The sequence below is a fragment of the Cataglyphis hispanica genome, chromosome 16, assembly GCF_021464435.1.
Source record: "Cataglyphis hispanica isolate Lineage 1 chromosome 16, ULB_Chis1_1.0, whole genome shotgun sequence".
Classification (NCBI taxonomy): Eukaryota; Metazoa; Arthropoda; class Insecta; order Hymenoptera; family Formicidae; genus Cataglyphis; species Cataglyphis hispanica.
The window spans coordinates 3,974,679-3,988,966 of NC_065969.1; the positions used below are offsets into that span (position 1 = coordinate 3,974,679).

Below are 14,288 nucleotides of genomic sequence, written 5' to 3' on the forward strand. Positions count from 1 at the left end.
ATCGGCCGATCCGAACGCGAAGAAAGATCGCTGCATATTCAAGGTAAATGGCATACATTGAATTTATTGAGGCCAGGCTGTCGAATATTTGGCGGGACAAAAATATTCGCTTTTTCGTTTTAAAATTTTAAAATTCTTTTATAAAGATTATGTGGAAATTATGATGAGCATTTATGCTTAAAATGCAAATGCTTTTGTACGATGTAATTTTCGCAGTATGTTGTGAAGATTATAATGTTAAACATGCGCTTATTTCGAGGCGCGACATAATGAATTCTGATTTAATATAATGGAAATAAATTAAAATATCTTGTTTAAAGAGGTCTTTTAGAAATTTATGAAAGTATTAGGAATTAAGCTTGAGAGGACATTTAAGAAATTTAAACATTAAAGAGATTATTATGTAGATTCTAAAAATTATTTCAAATGTCAAGTAAAATCTGATGATAGAAATTATGCATTGGTTGAATTTATTTTACGCTTGTACAAATTATTATAATATTCCTTAAAAGCCGATTATATGTTTCATGAGTTGTTTTATTTGTATATTTGTTTGCATGATTGTAATTATTATTTGTTTTTTTTTTACGATGAAACATATTGTAATAAGATTTATTCTATAATGTGAAAGGATTTTTTTGTTTTTTTTTTTTGTAAAATATAAGAGTAAATTTTTATATTTTATTTACGCAAATGATTGTGATTACCACTCGAGAATACTTGAAATTTATCTAAATTGTATTTGAGCATAAAAGTAACTGTGTAACATATATATATTAAACTTTGATGATGCATAATAAATATATAGTGTAATTTATGATAAAAAATTATTATTTTGTAATTTAAAGTAGCTAAAAATTATAAACAAATTTTCTAATAAGTGAGGTGTATGTATAAAATTATGTTAAAAACGTAACGTTAAAAAATTAGGTTTTAAATTAAATATTTGAAATATTTCTTTTTTTTTTCTTTTCAAGACAACAAACACGTTATATTATTATCAATTTTATTAGATTGAAATAAAAACAAAAAAAAAAATAATTCGCTTTACTAACACAAAACTAACATAAACTCTGTTATTTAGTGTCTGCGAGATATTTTTTTATTAGTTCCCGTAGATTTCCGATAAAAGTGCGGATTAAATTGGTACAGAAGTTTACTGGCTATCGAAAGGGCTATAAAGATAAAGACAAACGTCTAGTAAATAGTGCTTTTACAAAAGTTGCGAAAAAAAAAACGCGGAACCATTTATCTCCACCGATAGAACGGTGCAGGGCACGATGCAAGAAGATTGGACATCTCGGTAGAGTTAGAGGTATAATAATTTGTTGAAGTACTATACGAAGTCCCGCAAAGCTACGGAAAAGTTTCAAGAATCATAAAAGAAGAACGTGCTTCTTTTTGTGGAATGTTCGTTCGAAGATATAATTGGTTCGTGCCAAATCCTACGGTGGAAATTTTCACGTTATTTATTAATATATAATCATTCTTTTCATTGCATATTTAATTTCAAAAATTTTTTTATTTCTTGCTCATTTTACGATAATTTTCAAGTAGGCTTTATTTTTTACTAAGAGTGTTTTAATTAGAATAGCAAAAAAACACGTCTTTATCTAATAAATTCTCTCTTTCTCGTAATTTATCCGAAATCCCGTTCTTACTCTTCGTCTTGACATCATATTCCAATTCTAAAAGGTATATTACCCTTTTCTATGCGTGTATATACCGTTACTTGAATCTAATGGTTAAAAGCTTTCCACGGAAACGCATTTCAATCGAATTGTTGACGATATGCTCCCGGCAATCTGAATCTCGAGCGTATCGAGAAATCCGGTCGGGCGGGTACGTATATCTCGTAATTTCGTTTCTGGCACACTTTTATACACTAGTGATTTATGGTTTGTATTTTTTCCCCGACATTCTCGTTAAATGTGCGCAATTTCTACGCACGAGCAATATGCGAAATTAATTAGGAACGATAACGTATCATAGCATGTGGAATTTGCTCGAATTTTTTTTTTTTACTGTCTGCATTCGCGAAATGTTAAACTTTATATGATACAATTTTCTTGCGTCGAGACGGAGAGAAAAAGGATTATAGTAGTAAAAGAACTTTTGTAATTGCAAAAAAGTATATCTCGAAAGTCTTTATTTGTCAGCTTTCTCTATTAATTCTGACTTTTGGCGTTTAAATCCCGTGAAACTTTTTATTGCGTTTAAAATCCTCCAAATTATAATTTAATTAGTGCTGATATCAAAAAGATAATATGATTGTTTCAACGTACGTAAAGAGATTTTTAAGCTTCAAACATCTAGACATATTTGAACATTTGCATGTCAAAATTGACGGATCGATTATCTTCAATTTACAGTAGTTATTTTATATTCTTTATTGACATTATACGTACCAACGCGCTAAATAAAATTGAACCATTTCTGATGAATCGTAGCATTATCTTCAATGCTAACAGCAAAATAGATAAAGCTCCAATTGGTATAATCAATTTTCGCGCTGCAGCTTTTCAAGCGTTCATTAATCCTTGATATCCGATCGAGTATCAATCATCTCTCAACGATGATCAGTCGAGAGAATGATAGTCGTTGTTAACGCTTCGTTCACGTCGCGTATCGCCAACGAGATGATGTTGAAGATATCAGTAACGAATCAGGTTAACGATCAGACGGACACGAGGCCGCGTTTAAGACTCGGAGAAATTTCTCAGAGAAGATGAGAGTAACGGACGAAGGACGGATAAGACGGAATGAAAAGAGCGAAAGAGAGAAAGGAGCAGCTCTCGAGGCCAAAAATTAAACGACCGAGGGTTCGATTACAGCGGCACGTTCTCCATTCGGAAAGCCATCGACCGTTTCTGTCAAGCAACTCCGTCGTTACTCGAACAAAGGACGGAAAAGTCACGCCAGAAACGAATGCCGAATTCTTACCGAGCTGAAAAAGTTTCGCGCGAGAAAAAAAATCGCTAGCCAGCTGTCGTGATTACTGCTCCTTTGCTCTCGCAACACGATACGCGTATCTAAAAAACATCGCGTGATATGTATTTTATTTCTGTCTTTTTCATTTTCTCGTATTACACATAAAAATCGTTGCGAGTAAGGAGCTTCTCAAATCTCATATTTGTTTTCGTAAATATGTACATAATGTATTGACCTTAGTGACAACCGTACCGGTTGTCACAAGACGAAAAGTCAACAGACATTAATAAGCCACAAACAAAGATACCGAGTAAGAACTTAGTCTTTATCTTGAATAAAATCTGGCCATTCTACACGAGGTACGCAATCATGAATACATCCAATGTAATTGCAAAGCACAGGCAAATACCTTGTGAATTTGCAATATTTCGTTATACCGCTATTGATAATATACCGTGTGTCGCTGTATTTCGCTCTCATCGCGGGAGTTTGTTGCAATCTGCGCGCAAGCACACATTAAATACGATCCCCGGCGCGCTATTAAATGCTACACGCGCCTTCATCAGCTATCTGAACAGATGGATGAGCATGAAGGAACCCGGGAGAGTTGCCAACGTATCCACGTACTTCATCGTGATGAGATCCGATTGAAATACAACGTGACTGCATTTCGCAGCTCGGCTTGCGGATGTGGATGCGCTCGGGACGAATGCGGATACGCGCGACAAAATATTTCTTAAGAAATAATTTTCTACATCTCTCCCGCATGTACCTATTTATCTTATCTACCTATCGTATTTCTGTATCTCTCAAATATCTCTGCAAATATCGAATTCGCGTATCTCCAAAAATAATAAGTGCTAAAATATTCCGTGAACCGAGAAATTTCTTCGCAAACCAACATTCTTCTCAATTTATAGTACTTGCGTTATTCATGAGAGGTTAAACATTTAATGAATATTTATTTGCACGACTTTTATTGAAACAAGAAGGGACGCGAGTTATGCCTCTTGGAAAAATCTGCATTTCGTATCGTCGCAGATTGTTTCTCGAGACAACCGGGCCGCCGGATGTTCTTTTTTTTTTGTAAGAATTACAACATAGATCATGAGAAAATTCATTTTTGTAATCTCAGAGCCATGTTTCCCAGACTCGTTCTTTCACTAATCAAGTTTTTCTCTTATATGACGTAGAATACTGTATATAAGTCGCGTTTACGGTACTAAATTTTATGCGTTTGCTGACTCGCCCTCTATTAAGCACCGCACGTGTCTTCATCTGCTTTAGTTGAACGAACAGAACAGGCGCGTATAATGCGGAGGTAACGATGATACAAGGCAGAGGGGAAGGGGAGATGAAATATAGCAGCAGCACATCACATTATATATATGGCAACGTTCATTTGCGGTTAATTAAGATTTAACAATTTCCATGGTACATTCAGTTAATCGAGGAGCTAATTCTTTCGCTCTCATTTAAAGTCACATTTTTTAACGATGATAATATTAAAGCGAAAATGGCGAAATATATTTTATTTGTGATGTTTCTTTCCTAAAGAATTGTACGAACGATATATACGCGATTTACACAACACAAAGGAAATTATAAAATATGTACTCCTTTTTCCCCTGTCATGTGCGCTAACTCGAGACACAGAGTCTGCCACGAAAACTACAGCTAGGATTTGAGCACGCGATGCGCGGAAGCTGCAAGGAAAAAGCGGCAACAAAACCGTCTCCACCGCTTAACAGAAGGCTCAGCGTGCATTTTTCAAAGATTCGCAACATCGAGATACGAGTGTACAAAGTTACGCAGAAAGAGAAACGAGCGTGGGTAAAAATAATTTATGATTCACGACGGCGATCCTTACAAATCCCAGATTTCTAATTAACGATTAATTAACGGTAGACTCGACGAGAGTCCGTAATCGGCGATCGACGTTGGTTAAAATGTCATCGAGTTCAATGTCTCGTTAATTGCACGAAACCTCGCGGACGAGAGGAAGACGTTGATTATCAACGCCACAAATCAGGGGCCACGACTTTTACGATTCTTCCTCCCCCTTCCGGTACTCCCGCCGCGGAAACACGGGCCGTAATCGAGCATCATCCTCATGGCGGTGCTCCGCCGCCGTTTCCACCGTTCTTTAATCCCGGCGATGATTAAACAAACCGCGAGGAGAAGCGCGGAACGCGGAATATCGGTCGCGGGCAAGAAACCGCCGGTGCATCCGGCGAATTTGCGGCAAAAAGCTGTGTGTTGAAAACCCAGCGGAACAGCGACGGCGGCGCCGGTCTCGGCCTGTGTTAATGGCAAGAATGCGGTTCGATTTTTGCGCTGTGTTCGCGCGCACTCGGTTGGTGCACGCATATGCGCGATGACGTGCATACCTGTCGGCTCTCTTGTTGCTGACCACTTTGCACAAGGTGGAGAAATAAATATCGCTGCCTCCTTTTTTTTGCGTTCGCGAACCAACCGCCTTCCGTTCGTTTCGAATCTTGATACGCGGATATCGAACGCTAGAGTGCAAAAAGTCTCACGATTTTATTTTACATTTTTAATGTTGATACCTAAAGTTGCCTGACGAGCGTACACCTGAGATATATTTCATTATGCAAGACAGTAATTAATCGCGAAATGAAAATTGATAATTCTTTTAAATTATTAAAAGATAGATGATCAGGTGTTATTATCACGACGTGTTCATTCGCACGTCATGTTCACATTTTTGTTTTCAATAATTAATTGCACGATTCTATATTTGTTACAGGAAACATCAGAACCAAAGCTGTGCTTGACGTCGAGACAAAAAGAGGGTACTGGTTGACGGTCTATGCCCAGGATCATGGAGTCGTTCCATTGAGCTCCAGTCTGCAAGTAAGTTTCGACATTTTGTAATTTTTAGATTTCCGAAAAAAAAATCGCAAATTCTGCGCCATAAATATCATGTATTTATTTCGATTTTATAATGTCTCTTTTTGTATTTTTTGGGCGATAAATTTTATTCCATGTCTCACAACATCTTTGTAAATCTGAAAAAGATCTGAAAAATGTAAATATAACACTTAATGATAAAATTTAATTCAATGATAAAAAATAGGATTAATGTAGGAGATTACAGTAATTTAAAAGTTATAAATAAATGTCGCGATTTTGTTTTACCTTTTCCTTACGCGATCGCAAATATAAACTTCGCTCGCGTTTTTATTTAACGGATGATTCAAAGACGACTCTCCGTGCGTGTGCAGGTTTACGTGGAGGTGCTGGACGAGAACGATAACACGCCGCTGACCGAACTTCCGGTCTACTATCCCTCCGTGCCGGAGAACTCGCCCGCCGGCGTGAGCGTCCTGCAGATCCGCGCCTTTGATCGCGACGTCTCGCCTCAGCAATTCGTCTTCTCCATCACCAGCGGCAATCCGGAGGGTTATTTTCTCATCAACTCCACCACCGGTAAGTCTTTCGAGCTCTCAGCATGGCGCGGCGCGGCTCGTATCGCATCAGCGGTGAAATAATACGGTCTCGCGGCAGGATCAGGATGAGACGGGTCTTTAGCCACACCCGGTAGCAGCCGGTAATGAGCTCAATTTTGCCGGACGAGAGTTTTAATAGATCCGTTACGCGGCACCGGGAGATTGGTTGCTTCCGTGTGAAAGGAGTCTCGGTCGAATCTTCATCTTCGTTACCGGTTATCGAATCGAGGGATAGGTCGAGATATCGATTCCTTGTGAATGACCCGGCGATACGTATCACCATGCTTTCGTATTATTGTAGTATATAGAAAATTATGTTCTCGACAGATAGATAGAGAGAGAGAGAGAAGTGCGCGCGATCCATCTTTATTCCGTTGACGTGCCTCACGGACGAGACGTAATAATGCATTCCGTCAATATATAGGCGCGTCTAAAGATACGTTGTTCTTGCCTCACCTGGCCGTGCATGCAAATTCAAGTGATCGAACGTCGATCCATATTCATCAGCCCCTTTATCGTTTCGCTTAGCGTTTCTCCTCGCGTGAGACGCTCGGGAATTATAAAACGATGAGAGTGCCTATCTCGCAAGCTCGTTAGATCTAGGACAGCGTCATGCCTTTGTAACTTTAGAATCTCTATAAATAACGTAACAGGCAGTTATGTTGCTTAATGTGACAAAATATAATATATGAATTACAAACACGTCAAAATTTAAAGTAACGCGCAGCAGATGAAATTGCAATTTTTCAATGCTTGAAGTTTACGTAAAAATGCTGCGTAAAGTTAGTGATATAATAAAGATTTTAAAGCAGTAAAAAACATTGAAAGAAAGAAGTTTATTAAAATAGATATTAAAGTCTATTTATATAATTCAAATCTGAATTCGTCGAGATTATACCGATTTCTGCTGGCATCCAGCCAAGCATTTTCATCGCAAACAACGGACATTCTGCATTCTTCGAAAGTCGTTTGCGATCGATATTAGTACGCAAAATGAGAGTCAGTTATACTGGGAGATGCTTCACAATGGAAAAAGTCAGCCGACATTTGACTTATATTCATCGTCGTCGACCAATCCCGGAAACTTCCACTTCGCCAGCTGGCCAATCCCCCTTTGCGCGCTATTCATCCGCGAAACTTTTAATGTGCGGGATTGTGCAAAACTTGGCCCGGCTCGTCGTCGCGTATTTCACATACGAGGAAAAAATCGGACAAGTATTCGACTGAACGTGCCTTAAAGTGGAATAAAACACGACTCGATATACATATTGCGGCTGCTCTTCGCTATACGAAAAATACTTGGTTATAACCGATCAATTGTATCGGCTATAAATGTCATTGCGTTATCATCGATCAAATAACGCTCATGCACGAATCTTCTCGACATAGCAATATCGAACTTTTGTCGCGAAAAATTAAAATACCTTTACGTCACGATAATTATTTTTTGCTCTCTTTTTTTATTTATTTAATCATATTTATAGAATACAAATGAAAAAAATATATCAAAAATCACTAATATTTTTTCTCTCGTTGTTATACATCATTTATATTTTATTGAATGTTTACATTTTTTTACATATATTAATATACAGAGTATATATATATTTTTTTTTAACATTCTACATTATAGAATTATAAATTATAGTTTAATTATTGTGCACGCCATAAAATTATTATTAAAATAGACAAGTTTATGTATAATATAAACAGAAACATTATATGTATATCGGAGAGAAACAGATTGTTAAACAATAGATATCATATATCTCGCAAGTTTGATGTTGTATCGGAAACTATTAACGCTCTTGTCCCCGGTTTCATTCCAGCGGCCATGCCACTCCAGTAACAGCAATTAGTGCGCGTAATACAACGCGTGGATAGCTCCCAAATTTCATGTAACGTCGGCTAAATTGGTTTCCACCATTGCCAAAGAAGTATCGTCGATTTTTTTGCGGGTCGATCGGTGCATAGCCCCTCTTCGCGCGTCTGGCCGAATAATTATAGACACGTTGTTGTTTATCGACGTCACTCGATTTTTACGACAACTGAGCTCGCGGCTGATTGCATCCAATTATCCGCCTTTATTACAATCGATTAAGTTACAACAATATAAACAATTTATATCTGAATTATTTTTACCTATGCGCGATGTATCGATGGTTGGTTTCTCCGCGACAAACATATACCACAATGATATTATTGATATTATTACGCTTTGTCAGGAGGTTTGTGCGTAATAGAACGATCGCGGTATTTCTTAATGACGGTATTATACGATATCTTGGAGTTTCGCCATGGGCTCAAACAAACTATTGGATATACGATCTCCCTCGCAACATCTAGTCTTGCATTCTCCAAAGTCCATTTCGGATCTAGTTACACTATATCTGTAGCTAAGTCAGTAAATTCACATAAACAAACAAGCGAAATATAGATAGTTAATTATATGCATATTTTAATTTCTGATCGACACACGAACAAACATTTCCTTTTGAGTGCAACACTAATTTTAAACTTTATGATAAAATTTTATCGTAAATACTCATGCGAGGATTATTGATAGTATAAAGTAGACTTGAGTAACTGTATTTTATATCCATGATACTAGCAATGTAATACGAAACTGATTAGCTAAGCACGACAATATGGATTTTTAGATCATGCGTTGTTCACCAGAACGAGTTACGGCTCAAGTTAATGTATAATCGTGCAATTAAACTGGTAATTATAAAGGCACGATCCGAGTGAAATTCGAAACCTCTCCCTGTGGTTATATCCTAAGGAGAGGGCATATTATCCGCGTTTTGTTTAGAGGTTCTCTGACGGTATTCTTTCATTTCTTATAAAGTTCTAATCGTTAGCAATGTTAATTAATTTGTTTTTAAATTTATCTCACTTTATTAAAGGCTAATAAGGACTGCAAAATAATACATTTGTTTTTAATTGATTTTGTCATATATATTTCCTGACTTGTTGTCTTATTTATGTTTTAATCTATCCTAGATTGATTTTAAACCAGTTGTTTTTGCTGAAGCATAGTGTGTCGCGCGACTTAATTGTAACATATTTTGTTGCTTCTATTGGAGGATCTTCGCCGTAAAAGCGTACCGCCTTTTTGCCGAGAATGGCCCCAAATTGGAGGCTCGTTTCCGCAATTAAATCACCGGGTCACTCGATTAATGCATCCCCTTCGCTTTCGCTACGCGCGGTCAACCCTTTTTTTGCATCCGCGCGCGCATTTCGCGCGGCATCAATCATCCGCGGCCACGGCCTTTCGATCAATTTTCGCAAACGCCCGATAACAAGCAAGGAAAGACCGAGGTTTTTTGTTAATCTCTCAAAACGCCGCGCGAGAAAGGGGTGATGTCGAAAAGGTCAGCACGGCAAAAAAGCTACACTCTATCATGCGCCCTAGAATGCACGCTGAAATAATGCGTCACGGTATATCGCATGCACGTGCTTTACGATTACACATCGTCGTTCCTACGCCCTCATTAACATCATTATGTGGCGCGAGACGGTGTGTTGTTTCACGATCCAAGACTATAGCCTGATATATGCAAATAAAAGTTTTGTATGCAGAGGAGTCACGTGTTATGTTAAAAGACAATAACATTTCCCTGAATTTCAAATAAAGACAATGGAAAAATGTTCTCTTTTCAAGTTTTTGACGATTTAGTTATGAATGCTAGCAGTCGTATGTTTGTGCTTTTGTAACGAGATATTTTGGAGAGAACGTAACGCGACACGTGAGAAGGTTCGGACATATCTCAGGTGTTAACCGGCGTATTCGCGGACTCTCTCTAGTTATAGTAGCACGTAGCATAAGATATGACGATGGAGAACAATAGTGGTGTTATACGGCAGTACGAAATTAGATTAGATAGATCTTGGTCGAGTAATACGACTTCGCCCACGGGAACGAGCTTACACGAGCGAACGAACAGTACGTTGCCATCGTAAGCGTTACACGACCCCCGTGTAACTAATCGCACAGTTAATCACGCTTTTGGCGCGTAACACACGTTGCCACATTGTAAAAATATGTTTCCCTCCCTCTTCTCTTTTTTCCCTTCTTCTCCCCTCGTTCGTATGCCATTATGTAGCCGGCAAATAGGACGTAAAACGCGATATTAATTAAAGTCACTAAGCTTTGATGGCCCGCGCTCCGCGGGTCGCTTTTAAAAATCCCAGGCTTTTTGTTAAACGCTCCGCGTGTATATCCGACTAATTTCATTAATTACGCGAAAAATGAAAAAAAAATGTGAGATTTTATTTCACGGATATACGTCGCTGATTACTCGCTTCGTATTATTGTTATAAACGATCGCGATTTGATTCGATTAACGCACCTCGATGTTTTAATAAGAGCAGCGAAATTGGCAAGAGATTGTGCCAAAATATCAAAATATTTTCTCTCTCGTAAAAATTTCACATGTTATTTTTTCATAACGAAACACTCTATACTTATAAGTATAATTCTCAAAATGTCATCGACAATAGTCTCGACTTTTTAGAACGCTCCGTGCTGACCTAGTTAATCAACTCTTTAATTTTATTCGTGTCATAAAAAATTTGCAATTTTTTTTTTATACAGGCGCGAGATATCCGGCAGGCAAATTTCATAAAACGTTTGGCAATGCGCCTCATCAAAGATAGATAATCTTGATTTGTCATAAGGGAATAATCTCGATAAAAAACTTTCTTTCGACGAGCGGTCTTTAAAGCGATATTCCAGAAGTTGCTCCGGAAGGCCCGTTACCTCCGGCAACATTTTTCATTATCATCATAAAATATTACTCCGTTGAGCGTCCCACGATGTTTTAAGAGAAGCGCGCGCGAGAGAAAATAAATTCATTGTTACGTCTGTCGAAATTCTCATTTAGCATCGCTGTATCATCCGGCGATCGTGTTGTCCGCGCCGCGGATAAATCGTAAATAATTTCGACTGATCCCGCATTCTGATTTCCGATAATGAATTTTTCATTCCGGGCTTATTCGCTGCCAAACACGCTGCTGGCAATAACACGCGAGGATGCGTGGATGCGCATTCCTACCAGGCCGGAACGAACCCTCGGGTTCGACGCAATCCAGAGGATGAGGAACGAAAACGAAAAGCAATTATTTAAATGCGTTCTACAGCGTCGAAGGTCGCTTATACGTTCAAGGCACGATCGAACGCTATTTCCCTCAATTCCCCTTTTTTCCTGTCCATCGCGGCACTTCCGCTCCCGTCCGTCTTTCCGGTCTTCATCCCCATTTTCTTATACTTTCTATTTAGAGTTAAAAATTAAAGTGTGCGCGCGTCCAAAAGTCGCTACATTCGAAATTGTCGATAAAATTCGAGAAAAAAGAATCGAACGGTTAATCAATTCGCTCAAAATGGCGAATTCGATTATAAATAACAATGAAGTTTAGATTTGAGATGATTCATATTTCCGCACTTTGCGTTCCTGCATTTTCGTTCTATCGCGGCTTTAATAACGATGCCCTCCTACCCTACGCTTAAGCACGCGGACGGAGCGTTTGGCTCAACGAAAACGTGAAACTAGTTTGTTTTAATAGCAGTGCTTCGTACGTATCAGTTGTACGAGTTCGGATTCACGCCATGCTGATGATAACGGGGCCGCAAAGCGAAAGTTACGAGAGTCAGCACCGCCTTGTCGGCGCGGCGGATCGTGGCTCCGAGCAGAACGACAACGGCTTCCTTGTAACTCGATTAGCAGCTCGCGGTGTAATATAAAATCTAGACCGTCACACACCGGAAGCCGTAAGACTAATACAAAAAAAAGCCTCGCTCTTGCCTTTATACAACGCGGTTGCGCGCCCGCTATTCATGGCTTCCTCTTTTTTGTTTGACGGTGTCGCTTTGTTGAAGCGTCGCGCTTGCATCTCTATGGAGGCTTCACGCGCACCTCCATTAAACAAACTCTACACCGTACTTATGTCTTTTTAAAAATATTTTTTTTTTATATCTCCAGTTAATTCTTTTATAAAAACGTCTTTTATTTTGTCAAATTTAAGAAGACATTTGCAAATGTTCGTTCTTTTTTAATTCGTTTCTCATAAAGTACGTGATAGTAAATTGGAAAAATTTTTCTCGAACGTCAGTGATTTCATGTCCGCGAATTTTTGCCCAATTGAGTTTTGGGCAAAGTCCACGCCCATGATAAAAGGGCTGTACGTGCGACGTTAAAATAAAGCTCGATATCGCAACAGTTTAAAGAAACGAAAAGCTATTGCTCTATGCCGCAAAATCTGAACGCTGTAATTTCGTCGAGTTTGTTTCATCGGACCGATCTTTGTCTCGGTAATAGAGGTTCTCTCATTCGCCCGCGATTCGAGAATTGTACCCCTCTTTTCTGTATCTCCTCTGTGCGGGATTTTATTGAGGGGAGAGTCATTGTGTAAAGTGCCACCGTTTTATTATCCTGCCGTAATAAATATTCCGTTTTCCATCGTCGTTTATCGCGTTATTAATGATCGAACATTTTGCTAATCGCTACTGCATTCATTGTTACAGGTCTCATCAGCACCAGCGGCAGAAAGCTCGATCGCGAGAATCAAGCGGAACACGTATTGGAGGTAAGTGAAAGACGCGAAAGTTTATTTTATTTTTTTTTTTAATTCCTTTGTAGTAATGTAATTACGAATAAGCTCAAAATGCGAGTAAACTCAAGAGAACGAATTCGAAACACGTTGTACCTTCGCAGTTGGCAACGTTTAAACGACGATTTAATCGCTCCCAGTCATTAGAGCAAATCGTATTCTCTAATGGGCGCGCTAATACTAACAGCTGATAGATAGACAGATTAGTGTGCCCCGCACCCTTCCTCTTTTCGCCCATTCGTATTCCATTTCTCGACGATACTGTCGACAAAGTTCTGAAACTGTCGGTTCTCTCTCTTTACTCTAACAGCGCTCCCTCAATATTGTCAGAGTGGAAATGAGGAAGAAAATCGCATCTTTCGTGAGATTGAAAAGTAAAATGAGGAAAATCTGCTGCCTTCAACGATAAAAGCGAGAAGGCTAACTTGAGAGCGAGAAAAGGGGTATGAACGGAGAGGGCGCGAGGGAGGCTGGAAAACGAATGGACGACTTGGGACAACGACGGAAACAGAGAAGGGCGAAGAAGGAGGAGGGGGCGCAAGAGGAGGCTTTGGATGGAACGGAGGGTTGAAAAGGTACGGTGGTCTGCACTAAGATGGTAGAAGAAAAAGGGTCATGGGGTGAGACACAAGAGAGACGAGACATTTCTCCGGGGAAAGTCGTCGGAGCCTTTCGGAGAATTTCTACCTGCATCGGGATTAAAGGAGGAGCGCTCGCGCGATAGTCTCACATCGTGTACGACGGTGGTAGACACTGAATTTTCGCCAGAACGATAAAAGCAGGAATAGATCGATGCCAATTTCACGGAGAGGCTTCTTTCGCGGCTACAGAATCGGAGGTGAATGCGATTGATAGCATAAGTGGTCCTTACTCATGTCTTCCTTCTACTACCTCTATGTACCATTTTTGAAATTTTGACGTAATTAATAGAGTTTTAAATTATTCGGAGCACATTTTGCAACATTGTAATTAATTAAGATTAATTTGACTTGAGATAATGACGGAAAGAAAAAGGAGTAGAAGTAGAGAAGAAGAGGAGAAGGTTTTTAGATGAAATACGATTTTTTTTTCTTTTTGAAAAATATAGTGTCTGCGCTAAGATGATAAAAGAAGAATTCTAAAGTGGGGGAAAGGTGGGACAGATTAAACTTGACAAATGAATGTAATTATGAGGGAAACGAGAGACGCATCGTGTATATAACAATGCCGTCCCGTAAGTTTTAAAGATTCACGCATATGAGCACAGTTTCACCTTGATCGCGAAAGTTGCAA

The 14,288-nt window shown here is 38.9% G+C and overlaps 1 protein-coding gene across 6 annotated transcripts in view; it reads left to right on the forward strand.

The window, feature by feature from the left end:
• LOC126855500 (fat-like cadherin-related tumor suppressor homolog) overlaps positions 1-14,288 on the forward strand; it is a 183,633-nt gene that overhangs the window by 136,162 nt on the left and 33,183 nt on the right. For all 6 annotated transcript variants that reach the window (XM_050603199.1, XM_050603200.1, XM_050603204.1 and 3 more), the window contains exons 2-4: positions 5,702-5,808; positions 6,180-6,384; positions 12,931-12,992. In XM_050603199.1, the coding sequence (XP_050459156.1) occupies positions 5,702-5,808; positions 6,180-6,384; positions 12,931-12,992 (374 nt within the window). The remainder of the gene's footprint in view (positions 1-5,701; positions 5,809-6,179; positions 6,385-12,930; positions 12,993-14,288) is intronic.